The sequence below is a fragment of the Oenanthe melanoleuca genome, chromosome 8 (genome assembly GCF_029582105.1).
Source record: "Oenanthe melanoleuca isolate GR-GAL-2019-014 chromosome 8, OMel1.0, whole genome shotgun sequence".
Lineage (NCBI taxonomy): Eukaryota > Metazoa > Chordata > Aves > Passeriformes > Muscicapidae > Oenanthe > Oenanthe melanoleuca.
The window spans coordinates 9,799,343-9,815,478 of NC_079342.1; the positions used below are offsets into that span (position 1 = coordinate 9,799,343).

General features: G+C 36.8%; 1 protein-coding gene across 2 annotated transcripts in view; it reads left to right on the forward strand.

Annotated features, from left to right (window-relative positions):
- DPYD (dihydropyrimidine dehydrogenase) overlaps nt 1-16,136 on the forward strand; it is a 316,439-nt gene that overhangs the window by 213,881 nt on the left and 86,422 nt on the right. For both annotated transcript variants that reach the window (XM_056497180.1, XM_056497181.1), the window contains exon 16: nt 2,162-2,245. In XM_056497180.1, coding sequence (XP_056353155.1) covers nt 2,162-2,245 — 84 coding nt within the window. The remainder of the gene's footprint in view (nt 1-2,161; nt 2,246-16,136) is intronic.

Consider the following 16,136-nt stretch of genomic DNA (forward strand, 5'->3'; position numbering starts at 1 on the left):
CTGGAATATTGCTGGGCTCCATATTACATCCCAGAGCAGCAGCCCTGGGAGTACTGCTCAACACCAACCTGACTAGTCAGCCTCACACTCCTCCAAGGGCAGAAAAACCACAAATAAAAAATGGATAGAGGCCTGCTAGTTTGACAGCACCAGAAGAAATTTTGAATATGAAACTCTTGAATATTTAAAATATAAAGGGCTCATTTAATGCTGTTCTAGTTTTAATACAGACTTTCAAAAATGATAGCTGAGAAAGTCAGCATATATACTAACAGTCAGCAGGCTTTCTATAATATAAATCCAATCTTACAGAAATGCAAACAGACTATGCACCTGAAATTTCTATTCAATTTGAGGAAAAAACTATTTATGTACCTGTGCCCATAGGGAGTAGTATAAGAAATACTTATTAGGACTGCACTAATTTTATTCAGAAAGGTATCTATATGAGATGCTTTTATATGAGAAGCAGAGTTGTTATGTTTAAATTAAAGTGTATGTTCCAGATAAAGTATGTAGAGGAAATTAAAAGCATAGTATTAACAATTTTAAGCAAAGAAAAAAATTACCTTGTCATAATTGCTGGCATTAGCTCAGATTTAAATGTTTAAATTATACATATGGTTTTATATGTGTATGGATACAGGTGTGGATATTTTGAATTTGTGTTTTCATATGGCAGAAAGTTTGGACATCATTGTTGCTTTATTCAGTGTCCTAAGCCCTCCTGTGGTTACGTGGGATGACACTTCTCGATTTTCTTTGAGCATTTTAAACCTATGAGGAAAAAGTCACTTTGGGGACTTAGGGAAGTGAAATTAAACATTATCAGTAGTTAGCTTGGTGATCTTCAGCACTATTTCAATTTATACCTGTATTTACCTAATTGACCATGAAATCATATTTTGGAATCTGTGCTTGACAGAAGCAGTGCCCCTTTTAAACTGATTAAGATGAATGGCTTTATTGTGCCGTTTGCTCCCGTTTTCTTAATCCAGTGGTACTGCTGTCCAACTTTGAGACACACATTTCCAATCTGTGCTTGTATTTATGCTACCCCTTTAGAAAAAAGGTGGTTGTTTAAATGCAGTCAGTGATGTGTAAGCTGTGTGATAGAGCCTTGTTCTGGGAGCAGTTGTTGGAGAGCAGCAGCAGCTTGGGGCGCCCCAAAGAGCAGGGATGTGTGATGCATAGCATGCTGCCTAGGAGGTAAAAGATGTGGCTTCCAGAAGAGCAGAAGCCCCAGAAGGTAGCAGAGTGTCTCAGCAGGAGGACGACCTATTCATCCGAAAGGTCAGGTTGTCAGGGAGGCCGGCAGCCCCGGCTGGCCGGGCTGGAGCAGGAGGCTCCTGCAGTGATGGATGGCTTCTCCCTGCTCCCGCACCTCGGGACTGCTGAACCATGGCCACGCAGCAGCCCAGGGCACTCAGCTCAATAAGAGCAAAATGCAGATGCACAGCAAAGCCCTGGTTAGAGCTGCTGGAAGGCAACAGGAGAGATGTTCGTGTCAGGCCAGAGCAGTTCAGAAGGAAGAGGAGCGTGTCTGTGTGCTGCCCTCGGACAGCTCGGCTGCTTCCCCTTTTAATTGTAACTAACAGAGGGCAGTGAGCAGGAATTACCATGCATAATATGTTTGTTTAGACTTTTTTATTAACCTCTTGTTCTTCAGAAACAAATTTACTTAATGACCAAAGCTATGGCACAGTACAGGCGCTTGCAGAAAATTTGGAGACTGAATCCACTAAAGGAAAAAGGAAAAATTTATTACTGACTTACAGTTCTTCAGAGCACAGCAACACCTGTGTAACACTGCCTGCCAAGCTCTTAGTGCTGCTCTTAGGCCCTGTAATTACATTTAATTTTTTAACATTTTCCAGAACCAACTCTATTCTGCTCATATCTTTTAATTTTTTTTTTTTTTTTTTTTTTTACTCTAATTCCTTAAGAATCTTTGGAAACCACATCAGTTTTTGAAGTTTTTATCTCTAATGATCAACATGCTTCTTTTCTAGGGTATCATAACCATAGCTTTTTCTCTTAAAAAAGAAAAATAAGTCAAATGTCTGAAGAAATCTATTTAACATGAACAGTAAATGCTACAGAAAATAATACATTACTTGAAAATAATTTTTTATTTTTTGTCCTTCCACTTGTTCTGTAGGTCGCTGGTGCTGATGCTCTGGAGTTGAATTTATCATGTCCTCATGGTATGGGGGAGCGAGGCATGGGACTGGCCTGTGGGCAGGTAGGACTGTAACCACAATCTCTTTAATGCCTCTCCAGCAATCCTGCACTGCCACGTTGGTAGTTACACCTCAGGGGGCAAGACACAAGCAGCAGATTACCAGCTTGAGATTTTTTTAGGTTGAATGTGTTTAAATATTTAGTGATGAAAAAAAAAAAAGAAGCTGAGAGTGTACAAAATGCTTAGTTTTGCTGAGAACAAAAATGCATTATGTATTTGACAAGGAATATGATGAAAACAATTTCAAAAGAGCACTTAGACAGAATTTGTTGATTTCCATTTCAGTGCCCTGTAGATGTCTTTTAAATCACGAGCTAGTAATTACTGCATGTATCAGTAATGAGTTTGAAGGACATGAGATATGCATGCATTTCAATTTCACAATTTTTAGCACATAAACCTAACTGTATTTCAGAATCCCAGAAGAGGAGCCTGTGTTCTGTAACCTATAGATTTGTTGGCTGATAGGGTTGAGATTGGAATTGTCCATGCCTGATGTCTCTGCCATGTAGAAACATGTTGCAGAGTTTATCAGTACATCCCATGACTTCAGTTGGGAGAATGTGTGTTGTTTTGTCCATGAAAAGAGAATATGCACATACAAACCCTCATTTCCATACTAATATCCTTTTGAAGTTTGTAGATTTTTGTATGTTTTGGTGATGGTTTGAGATTTCTTTTGGCTGTGAAAAATGACAAAATATGGTGAATTGACAGTCTCTGAAAAATCTTGGTTCACAATCTATCAGGAGAGATATTCTGGAGCTTGACCATCAAAGTTTCCGAATTATGAAGCCTGTTTGATTTCCCATCTTAATATATTTTGGGGACAGGGAGAAGTTGCATAACAAAGCCATTCACTTTCCAAAATGAGGGAGGCAATAGGAGCTGCAATCAGTGCAACACTTCAAGTGGACACACTTCAAGTATGGCTTTATCATAGCAATACTGTCAGGCACAGTGCCCTGGCCATTTTATTGTTTTCTGTGAAAAAAATTATGTCAATGTGGTCCATGCTGTAGATTATTATTTTTAATGAAAGTAATCTGGATGCTTTTTATGGCCAGTGGTAGTTTACTGAAGTTATGATTAAAAATGGGAGAGGATAATAAAAGCCCTCCAGGATAACACTAGCAAAACAGTAGTAGTTATTATTAATTTTTTTTCCCTGAATTGCATTCAACAACCAATTGCTATTTTAGCCAGCTTTATAAGTTTTTGAAGAAATTCCCTCCCTTCAGTCTGCAGAGCATAACTCAGAAGTTTGGTGTGTCCCTGCCTGAGAAGGCAGGACAGTGTGGAAGGTGCAGCCTGCTCAGGGAGAGCCCTGGAGGTTTCACACAGAAACTGAAACAGACTCCTTTCAAGCATGGGTTTTTTATTTTTTTTAGGTATGTGTTATTTCCAGCTCTCAGTGGCTGCAGTAATGTATGCATGTGAAGTTGCTTAGATGTGTAGTCAGTAGGGAGCTGTCTGGCTACATGAGTTTTTACATATCTTTCAGCTGTTGTAAAATCAGAGAAGCAAATGCAAAATCTGAGCACTCAGGGCTATCGTGTGGATTTGTGACTCTCCATGGAGGAGATCAGATCTATAAAGAAAGAAGATTACTTTACATATACATATATGTTTTTATAATAATAAAATTTCCTCATACAATATGGATAGTCTTTGGAATGTTTAATATATATTATTCTTGCTTAAACATTTTCCTGTGTTTCCTTAACTGTCTCTTCAAAATGAGAGCTCAGAAAGGAATCAGCTTCTTTAGATGAATAAATGAATAGAACAAGCCATGTTTAGAGAGCCAAATCCTGAGATTCTTCCTCAGAGTTGGTTAAAATTAAATTATAGTGATTTAAAATGTAGATTATTGAAGTAAAGGGTGGGGATAAACTGGATTAAGTAATGATATGTGCAACAAGATTTATCAGTAGCCCTTCAGGGGTCTTCCACATACAGTGGCCCCTGGAGGCCCCATCAGAAGATACAAAAGTGCTAGATAGTATTTTGGTATTTTAGTTGTGGTTTTTTTTTTCCCCCAGAGCTGAAGTCAAATAGGTCATACACAGGTGGTGTGGGGAGGCCAGGGCTCAGATATGCTCTGGAAAAAAACCACCACTCGATATCTGGAAGTCAGGGCATGAGGCTTTGAGAGGCAGAGCAGCTTTCCTGGTTGTACAGTGAAGCAGGTTTTCTTAAATCTTTTTGATAACATAATCCATGTCTTCATAGGAATTTTTTTCAAGGATTAGGTCTCTTTCATGCCCTAAGCACATTAAATCCTCAGGAAACTACAGAAATTGCTGAGATGAAGAATAATGGCAGAAAACTACGTATTTTTACTATTTATAATGTCTAACATGTTCTGCCTTTTTGTTGTTGTTGTTTAAAAAAAAAAAAAAAAAGGAAAGAAAGGTTAATTACACTGTCTACTTTTTCTTCTCATTCCAATTCCTATGGTGTGCCTTCAGGGTAAATGTAGAAATCTGGGAACATCAGATTTGTTTTTTTCTTTATCCTATTTTGTTGTCTAGTCTCAAACGCTTTCACTGTTTTATATCAACTGCAAATTAAAAAAGAGTCTGGTGTATCCAAATTATATATATATATAAATCGGTTCTAAGCATGGTTATTTGTTTTATACTGAATTACAGTTCTCAGCTTTTATTTGATTTTAATTCCAAGTCATTAGTGCAGACACTCTGGCGCCCAAAGAGCATAGCTAGCCAGAGGGTGATATTAAGAGGTATCTGTATTGCTGCCAATAAGTTACTTAAAGCTGGTTCTGTATAAAATGTCAATTATATTTACTGATGCTGATTAATGATAATAAAGTTAAGGTTTGTATTCTTTCAGGACAATCTGCAACTCCATAAAAGTGGCTATTATTAAAAATTGTAATAGAATTTGTCATTAAGTTTGCCAGTGCTAATGCACAGATTTTCTTTGAATCAGATAACCTGTGTGTACAAAACATTTAGTAGTAAACGTAAAGACAACATAGTGAACAGCAGATTATTAAAAAAATTACAGTGCTGCTTTCCCACTCTAGTTAATTCCTGTAGTGATCTTAGCATAAAATTATGAAAATAATAACTCAGGAATGTGAGATGGTAGCACTCACATTTCAGCATCTGACTTGTGGTGGTGTATTTGTGGTGCACTTTTTGTCCTTCACTGGAAACAATGCAAAGATGTATTAATTTTTTTTTTCTTACTTACCCTTCTAAAATGTGGCATTGAATATTCAGAATTATTAATGTCATGTGAAACCAACAAATTTAAGTGTTTGTCTTTTTGATTTTGCTCTAAAGGTCAACAAGTCTCTCCAGCTGCTCTGCCTGGATAATAATAAATAGTTAAATAGAGTCAGTAATCTGGTTTTTCTTTGCAATCCTGCTATGATGAAACCCAAGGTCTGAGACCTGTAATGTGCATTTCCCAAGAAATGTTAGAAGAAGATTGATTAGGACAAGTGATACCCAAAGTCTTCAAATTTATCAGTGAGTCTCTTTGGCCATGAAAAACCACAGAGGGAAGGGAGGAGCAGCCTACAACTGCCTGAGAGGTGTGACAAAGATGCTGCAAGAGTAGCTGCAGAGAGGGGAAGATTATTCTGTCATGTCAGATGACACACAAGGGGCAAGTTGTGGGCTCAACGTTTCAAATTGTGCATTAGGAAAAGAATTCTGCAAGAGGATGATGCAGATCAGGAATGTGTTGTCTGGTGGAGCTGTGTACTCTCAGTTTCTGCAGTTTTTAGGGCTCAGGCAAGCAAAGCTGTGGCCAACCTCACTGGTGGTGGTGTTAGTCCCACTGAGAGTGGGACCTCCCAGCACCTGCCCTCCTGGAGTCCTTTCAGACAACCATTTCTGTGCTTTCACCCTGTTCAGTTCCTAACCACAGGCCTTGTATTCTTTGTGCCAGGAATAGGGAATGAGTACTGGATGAAAGAAAGCACAAGGACTCGGGTATTCACTTGGAGTGACATAATCAGTATGAACAAGGTCTCAAGTCAAAAGCAGCTAATCTCATATTCAAAGATCTCAGCCTTAGAATTATAAGCAAATATTGTAAAATTTAATAGCATCCTGATATATAACTATTTCTTATTAATTACTCATACTTCTAACCTCCAAAATATAAAAAAACTTGCCTATCTCAGCATTTAAGCTCTAGTGATTTTTTTTAGTTTATATTGCATATGTCTCTTGTGAGCACTGAATCCCAGATTTTGGTGGTTTGACTATGCAGATCATATGTAAAATGAACTTGCTTTGTGGTTCTTTTCTTACCTTTATTTTCATTTTCCTTCAATTGTGCTTTCTACAGTCTCTGCTGCTGGCTGTGCTTATGTTTATTGCCTGCAATTAGGAGGCAAGTTTCATAAAAGCCTACATTGCCTCATTCAGAAGACGACAAATCTGTCAAAAACAAAAAGAAAAAAAACCCCAAAGCCCTGGTTACTCTGCAAAGATGAGAGCTGACTGCATGGCACAATTAGATTTGCTCTGCTGTACCTTGGAAATGGGAAAGATGAGGCTGCTTTTTAATTGAAGTGCACAGCATAGCATGCTAATTCGCTGCTGCTCTGCCAGCAAGGAGCTTGAAGTATTTTAAATAAATGATGCCCCAAACAGAATTTGATTATATCTGTGTTCATGTGACATTCTACTATCAGCCTACAATAATATCCTGGTTAAGTATAATTCATTGAGTCCTGCAGGCAGTATTAGTTCTCGCTCTTCTCTTCTGTATCAGTTATTGCAGCAAATTAATGGGAAGTACAGCAGAGTGCTGCTACACTGGGCTGTAGCAGCAGGGTGGACATTGCTACCCAAAATCCAAAATAAACCAGTGTGAGTGAGGTTCCTGTTGGTGTTTGTGGTGGGGTTTCAGGATTTGGATGTCTTGTTCTCTTGCATTGGCCACTTCCACTTTTGGCTGGCTCTTCAGAATATAGTCCTAGCTGATCACAGTCTCTTTGTGTCTGCCACTGCCCTCTTGCTTTGGGGCATGTCTTGACCAAATGACCTCTTTCAGTTGTGTTTCTCAGAGTCCAAACTGTTTCAAAGTAAGTTCCATAAAACTGGAGATTGAGGAGGGAAGGGGAATTGCTGCTGCCCAAGCAGATGAAGAGGAGCCTTGATATTTCAGCTGAGCTAAAAGCTCAACAGAGGCAAGAAATTCAGTTCCTGAGAAAAAAGGATTCCTTGGTTGAGGCAGTGATGCTGTTACTCTGTGTGTGCAGGGATGTGCTGCACTGGGCATTGTTTTGCTGGGAGGGAATCTGGGGTGTGCAGGGAGAAGGGAGGCTGCAAATTGCCTGATTCAACTCCAGCAGATGTAGACTTGAGCACACTTTTTCACAGGTCAGGGGATGTGTTGTGTGGGTAGGAGAAGCTTGTTGGCTTTATGGTCACTCATGGGTAGGTGACATCATTCACCTTCCTCCAGTACCTGAGAATTCATTTCTTTTCTGTTACCATTGCAGGATTCAGGTGTAATTAAATGTTGGGATTTAAATGGATTTCTTGCATGTGTCCTTCATGTCCTCATATATTCCATGTTTTAAAAGGAGACAATACTTAATAATGAGGTACAACAGTTAATTGGTATTTTGTCTAAAGAATTCTGCTTTTTATACACTCAAGGAGAAATGAATTGAAATGCAAAGTTTAATAAATTCATCATCAGAACTCTATTCTGTAATTTCATATTGTGGTTTGACAACATTTAATCCACTGTTATTGCTTTGAAGGATTTCTAATTGAATTACTCAAAAGACAAAATGGAAAATAAAAAGGGATTATAAATTCAGCAGTAATGTTAACAACACTACCAACTTACTGAAAGTTTTTAATGACATGCTATGGCTGTTAATAAGGTTTTAAACACTGGCATTCTCTACAGAATGTATTTTCTTAGCAAATGTAAAAGTGATTCTCTTTCCTTGAAAATCATGAAGACATGAAAGCAATTTGGGTTTACACTTATTTTCAATCTTACTATGATGGAAACATTTCTGCTGAAATTCACATTATGGGTGACAGATGTCACAGAGGTTAGTTTGGTCACAACATCAGTGACCTGGCACTGTGTGGCTGTTTTAATGACACTTCAGTAACCTAACAGCAAAACAGTATATAGTGTAAAAGAGCAACCCTTCCCCCCTCCCCTCTCCAACCAAATAGCAACCTGTACTTGTTCTTGAAATTGTATTTTAATGCCCTGAGAATTTTTGGATACGGGATTGCACTATAAGGCATTGCAGTTTTTTGTGGCCATGATATCTGGTAAACAGGATTTACTGGAAGGAAAGTGATCATCAAGAAATAGCTGTGCAGGTAAAATAAAATATTTTAAGATTGTTTATCTCAGTGCACAATAATATTTTTTTCTTTCTGTGGTTTCAGTTTTATGCCAGTGTTTGATAAAGTTAATTAGCAACATTAATTAGTCTCTTCACTGCCTCCACAAGAGTTTTCAGGATTAGACTCATATTTATTTAAATTTTGCCTCAGCTCCTAGGAAAGTTAGACAGTTTGCTGGGAAGCTTGCTCTGTATAGTAGGCCAAATCTGAATAAATGCCCACTTGATGAACATTTTAAAACTGAGTGGCAAATTCTTCTCAGAGCATAGATTTTAAATTCCCTAGTTCTGTGTTTCAAAGGTTTATGCTTTCCTCAATTATTTAGTATTTTCTGCCTTATTATGATAGGAAAGGACAGAGCTTGCCTACCTGACCACAGGAGAAAGCTATTTGTAGCTGCAGCCTTCACAAATTCGAGTTCTGTGCTTCCCTTTAGAATATTTCATGTATGACGTAAACCTAATCAAACCCTGGTGCCTTCTAGCAGGTGACCTCTGCATGAACTAAAGAGCTGAAATATTATTTAATCATGCTGCATACCACTTTTTACAGTGCTATGAGCAGCATTAGTTTGGCTAGCTAGAAACAACCAATATAAAATATTTTGTTCTGTCAGGGGTAAAAAGGCATTTTTATCAGTCAACACTTTACGTACACCAGCACTGTTAAATAAATCTTTCTAGTCAGTGTGTCCAAGAATTTTACTAAAGGTAAATGTGCAGTTTTGTATTTTTCATTTGAAATATTTAAGCCCAGTTGATACTGGAACAAATGATTTGGTAGTTTGGACTGCCAATCTGCACCTCAGCCTTTCAGACCAACTATTAGTGATCTTTTTTTCTGAAAACCAATGAAAATCATCTTACTTAAATGCCTTTAATATTGCATTAAAATCAATAGCTGTAAATACTCATTTTCTAAAGTTTTAACAGACCTATTGCAACAAAACAAAGGACAGTTTTCCCTCTCATGTAAGGTAACTATAAAGAAATATATAATGTCTTATAGTTAATTTTTAAGGTAGAAATTTTTCAAACAGATGTTTCTTCTGGTTGCTCAGAATAACGTTTTTAAATTAAAGATAAGTGAGACAAAACCCAAACAATCAGGGTAAGAAAAAACTTTTATGTCTCAACCACCTACATAGAGAGAGGAATCAGTTTTCAAAATAAATTCAGTTGTTTTCCTTTTTGTGCTGGGGAGGAAACAAAAAGCTTTTCTGTAATCCAAAAAAGGAGCAATTACAAAGCAGACTAAAGGCAGCAGCCAGCCTTTCAAATCTCAGTTCTGCTTGATTTTGACATCCCTCTAATTGTTGTTCTTGCTCCCAATACAAATACATGTTTTTTACTTTTCTGTACTGGTCAATCAAAAATCTCCAGCTCATTTTTGACCTTGTCCACTCGGGGGTTTTCAGTCACGAGCTGCAGCACCATCACAGAAGGGATGTAGGAGTGCCGTGCTGCTAATAAGATGCCCAAAGAGCATCTCCCACACAGCACTTTGATAAATGTATTCTTGAGCTGGGATGCTGACCTGTGTTAAAGTGGGCAGCTTTTAGAGGAGATATGTGAAAACCCATTGGAGTGGGTTCTTTTTGTGTGTTTTTTGACATATGTTAAGCATCATTCGTTTGTGCAGCTCCAGTAGAGTACTACAATAAGAAACACCATAACAAGTTGCTTTTCGATTTTTTTTAATAAATTGAGGCAGTCAGAGATTATTTTTCTTGTGCTTTTAACATCTTTCAAAGGTTATAATTGAAGAGTGAATGTAGGGAGGAATAGTTGTGATACTGAAGGAGAGGAAGAAAGAAAAGGGAAAAAGGGATCTGCTAAAATTAAAAAAATTATTGAAATTCTGATTCTGTGGAAACCCTTTATGTGTCTTTTAAGGTTTATTATATGCTTTTATTTTTCTATGTATACCAATTTGTTCTTTCAGTTTTTCAAAGTAGTCTGAGAAGAGCCTTCCTTTGACAAGTAGGAGCCCCAGTCTCTTGTTGGCTTTTCTCAGTGCCCACTGTTATCTCCCTCAGGAGAGACAGGGTCTCAGAGTTATGACTTCTCAGTTCAGCCATAACCAAAACCTGGACCTAATCCAGAGTGACTTGATTTAGCCCAGTGACACGTTGGTATCACTGGAAGAAAAGGAGAATCTCAATTAGGCTCCCCTGAGTGGAAGTTGCGGTGACAGATCTGAAGGAGCAGCTGATGAAATTTTGACACCTTGCTTGCAGCTTTATTTTAAATTAATAAAGTCCAAACGTCTAGGAAAGGAGCTAGGTGACAGGAGTTTTTTAGTTCTTATAACTTACCACAGGAAAAAGAAAGTTCAGTCAGGTCTCTCAGTTCTTGCTTAGATTTTTACTTTGGCAAAAACATCTATGAATTGGGAGTCATTACTCTCTGTAAGGTTTTTTTTTTCACCCCATTAAATTTAAAGATAAAAATATAGTCTTTACATGGTCTTGAATGTTAATGTTTTTGCCTAATTGATAAGTCTATAACCAAAAGAATGTAGTCTGCAAAAATGAATGTGAATTTTCCAAGCTATACTTCTACACCTTTATATGCAGTATTTGTAAGCAAAAATGTGCCTGTTTCACTAGTAGGGCATGCTTAGTTATAAAAGTCATATGATATCTTTTCAGTTTAAAAATATTACAGTTTTTGTTCAAATTATAAAGAGAACATTTTGCTATGTAAAAACAACATAAATGTCTTCATTTAGTCAGTAGGCTTATTTCAAAAGACTTTTTTAAAGGAGGGAGCATTTTAAATTGTGTAAGAGAGTAGAAAATAAGTATGTCCTTGAATTAAATCAGTGAACAATAGTCACAATGCACATTGTTGCTATGGTAGTTTAGTTAAATGGTAACTATGTGGAATTTGCTTAATTTTTCTCATCTGAATGTCTGATCTTTTAGAAATGCTTCCAAAAACCCCACCTCTAAAATCTCCCTTCACATTGAAAAGACCTCTTGTCTCAAAGTGCAAGTTAATTAAAAAAAGCTGTAGGCTTAAGTAGGATGAAACATTTTTATTGTCCTAGAACAAAATATGAAATTAATTATGTTTGGATGTTTTGAATTTTTATCCTGAATGGGATTTTTCTGTACCATTTTGTAGAAGATATTTGATGAGATTTTGAATTTGGGGGGTTGTTTTTTTTTATTTGGCTAAGCTAGCAATACAGTATTGACTGGGAAAAAGTCATGAATTCTATCATTATCTCTAAAAGTTTATTGTGTGGCATTGGTTTCACATCACATCACATCACATGATGGATTCTTGCTGGAGGGATATAAGCTCTCAACCAGCAGCTACATTTTTGTGAAGCTGACCAGGCTAACCCAAAGCCTCTGATGTAATTTAGGCCAGTTTTTTTAAATTTTTCCTAATATATATAGATAGCTTCACATACAACTGTGAAAACTGCTATTCCTGCCTTAGGTTAAACTGCTTCATTTCTTTCTTTTTGACAGCTGCGGTCAATAGATGTTGACCAAAAGCTGTCAAATTCCTGAGAAATGAGGAAGAATTTTTTACTCCTGATGAGAAGTGGAGAGTTATTCATCTTCTATCCTGGGAAATCCTTCCCTTATTCTGACAGGCTTTAAACAAATTGTTAGTTCTAATTAAGTTTGGAATGGGACAGATGCACCACCTAAACTGCTCCTTTCTAGGATATAAGAAGGCAGTAAAATTAACCATGAGGTTCTGCAATGGTTGCTCTTGCTATAGTGATTGACTGTAATTCTCAATTTAGGTACTGTGGAAATTTTCTGTAGGTTTAGAGACAGTTTTATGAAGATAATGTTGGGCCTCTCATAGGAGCAAGGAGAAGAGATAGTTGTGTAAAGGATAAATAGTAAAATACACGTACATAGGTAAAGTTAGGATTTTGTCTGAGAAAGGTTGCATTTTCAGTCTTCCCACTACTGTATGAGTCCTTGTCCTGTTTTTAGTGAGATAGAACTGCCATCATTATTTTGGAACAGCCTGAAGATTGCAAGATATGGTCCATTTTCTGTAGTACTAATTAGATAAAATCAACTAATGTGCTCTACTGAGTGTTAATCTTCCTTATGAAGTTCCTGGGGAAAATTCTGAACAGGTTTGGTTTGGTGGGGTTTTTTTTTATGACATCTTCCAGACTGCTATTTGTATTCTTTCTATATATATTCACATATGTACATGTACATGCACTAACACACGTGTTTCCCAAGGAGTGTTGCATAGTTAACAAACACATTTGTTACCCTCAAGGAGTTGTAATTCTATCTTCTGCATAATTCATATGTTCTGAAAATCTATTTAAATCCAGGTATTAGAAATATTGTTAATGTGTAAAGTATCTCGTGGTTTAAGGTAGTCCAGAGAATCAAGTGCAGTTTTCTGCCAGACAAACCTTTTCAAGTCCTTACACAAATGATTTTTGCAGAACTGGGCACCAAAGCAAGGTGAGTTGTAGGAGGTGCACCTCAGGCTATCTGACTCTCCTCTCTCCATTCATTGAGCAGGTATAATTGTAATTCTCTGCCTCAGAGAGGTGTTCTGAATACAGTGTGAAGATTATGCAGTAACAGGACAGTGCAAAAATGAGGGCCCTGAAAGAACACTGAAAATAGGTCACAATAAAAATTTCCAAAAATCTGCAGCCAGACATTTCTGTGGTAATCTCATCATGGTTTTGTTTCTTTCCATGAAACACAAGAGGAGGTGACCTGCTCTGCACAGCATTTTCACACTGCTTTTTAAGCATGCAGGATGTATCTGCCTTGGGGTGATAGGACAGGGGATTCATCTCATTACTGATGCCAAATTCAATCAGTAGACAACTTGCTGCTTTAATTTCTGAGGACTTATACTCATAGTTATGGTTGTAGTTAAGCTTATCATGTGATCATTTAGAAAAAAAAAAGGTGAATAGTTGTTTTTCCTCTGGTATATCTACCCATTGGCAATGAGTAGTTAGGATTAAAAGCTTCATCTAGCCCAAGGCTATAATGAATATTCAGGAAAAATGATTCTGTACTGTTGCTTAGGGAAGTAAAAAGACAACCCCTGTAACATTCAAATCCCCTGTGCCTTTGGAATAAACAAGCATTATTTGATTAACAGGAAGACAGAAGACACGCTGATGTACAGCTTATACCAAAAGAGACTTTATATGGTATTAAATTACCAACAGATTCTTTTAGGTACAGTGCATGAATCAATATTATGTTTTAGCCAATGATAATTTCACCAAGCTTTTGTTTAAAAAAAATTTAAATTCAGAAGATAAACAAAGTGTGCTGGCAATGGATGTTACAGTCCATTGGAGCATTTGTTCATTCTTCTGGATTGACACACACTGCAAAATTATGCTACACATTCTATTACAATCACACTGTATTATTATTAATGAGAGAACCAACAAACCCAGTTATGTGTCATAGAAGAAAATAATTTTTAGTAACATGGCAGACTCCAAACTAAAAACGTACAATCCTCTACTAAATTAAGTAGAATAATATAATATTTAGTTCATATTGTTGGTTTTGTGAATACAAATGTCCAGCTGTTTTTACAGCCAGTAAGATTTTACATATCAAGCCTTTTAGAAAATATTTCTTGACTATGCAGGCTTCATCAACCACTTTATCAATGATAAAAGCTGCAGGCACTTTCATAAACTTAGATAAATGTGAAAAAAGATATTTGTGTTGTATTAGCACTGACAGTATGTTTTATAATGTGACTTACAGGCCTTAAGATTCATTCTTTCACAAGTTACATGCTCATCCTTGAATGTTTTATAAATCCAAGAAAGAATTGGAAATTTGTGAGCTAGGGCCAGTCTTTCTGAAATAAAAGTAGGTGGGAGGTCCTCAATCAGTCAAATGAATTTGGCAAAATGAAGCCTGTAGTAACCTCTTCAAAACTAGGTTTTGGTATCATGCTAACTCATTTTGCTAAATTTGTGCCTAAATTTAAGTCTTTGCTGAATGGGACAAATTAATATTCTCAAGAAATCTGAAGTTTTGAGCTGCATTTCTTTAGTCAATGATTGCATTTAGAAGTGAATTCTCTATTTCTAATCACTTTAGTGTTTCTCAAAATTGTGTTCTTGTGTGACCTCTGCAAATTGGTCTTAGTCTAAAGGTGAGCAAGCTTCTGTGAAGATGTTGTGCACCATCCAGGGAGCTTCCCATGGATTATAAAAATGTAGGTTATTAATTTCCTATGAAAATTTTCTGTCCAGTGACATCAATATCTTCTGATTTCAGCCATCTGATTGCTTAGAATGCATTTTTCCAAGTCCTTAATGCAAATATAGTAGGGAATTACAAAATTTATAAATTAACAAATAACTTCTCTTAATGATCTAAAGAAGATCTGCGTTAAAACCAGATAAGGTTATTATTCCTCTTTGCAAAAACATTAGTTGTCTGTAGAGCACAAAAGCTCAGGTATTCTCAGGCAGTGACTCCATGGCAGAAATCCCTGTGGCAGCAGGGAGGAGAGGAGGAGGAGGAGGGTGGAAGAATGGATCATTGGGATGTTCCAGCACAGCTCCATTGCACTGTCAAGGGAAGCAGCAGGATACAGCCTGTGTGTGCAGCTTTGGGTGTGGCACAAGGGTAAATGGCATCTTTTAAAGTTAGCCAGCTTTATCTTCATACAAGAGTTATTTATTTATTGTGCAAATTAATTGGATAAAACATAATGGGGAAAAAAACCCTTCAGAAATACCTGTTTGAGTTCAGAGTTGACAAATTTAATGAGAATTCTAATTTGTTTTGTATAAAATTAATCACGTTTCCAGTTTCTATCAGTAACTGTCTCACTATGCAACAAAGCATTGTTTTAACTTTTGTTTCATTTTTTCAATGTTTACTCACTAAAAATTCCTTTTTTTCCCCCTGGAATATTTAGTGGAATAGGATGAAAGATTTTATGTCCTTCACTTAAATTTTTGAATTATCTTCCTATTAATTTACCTGTGATTTTATGAATTCCAAAAATGGGCAATTTTCCAAGGCTGATACAAGTGAGCCTTTCCAAAGGGCTTTTTGTAATCATGTGCAGTCAGATATTTAAACTGTTTACTAGCATGAGAAATAGAAGACCATTCCATTGCATTAATTGCATTAATCTCGGTGCTTGAGAAGTAAAACTGATTAAAAATAAAGATCTTTACTTACTTTCAGAGAAGAAAACCCCAAACAATTATTGTTTATAATGAAAGACAAACTGGTTATATTGTCTTAGGTAGGATGAAAAACTGGGCTTTACATCTGCCAAGAAGTTATTCAATGTGGTTTAAAATAATTGTATATTTCAAGGCTTTAGTGTGTTGGAGTAAGAATTTTTATGGCAGCACTATAAGCACATCGAAGTCAGCATAATGAGTTATGTGGTGCCAACATCCTGAGCATTATCACAAGGATTTCTAAGGAGAAGAATTAACATAGAGGGTGTACAATTCATGTCTTCTAGAGGGTCTCTCATTTCTGCACTGGG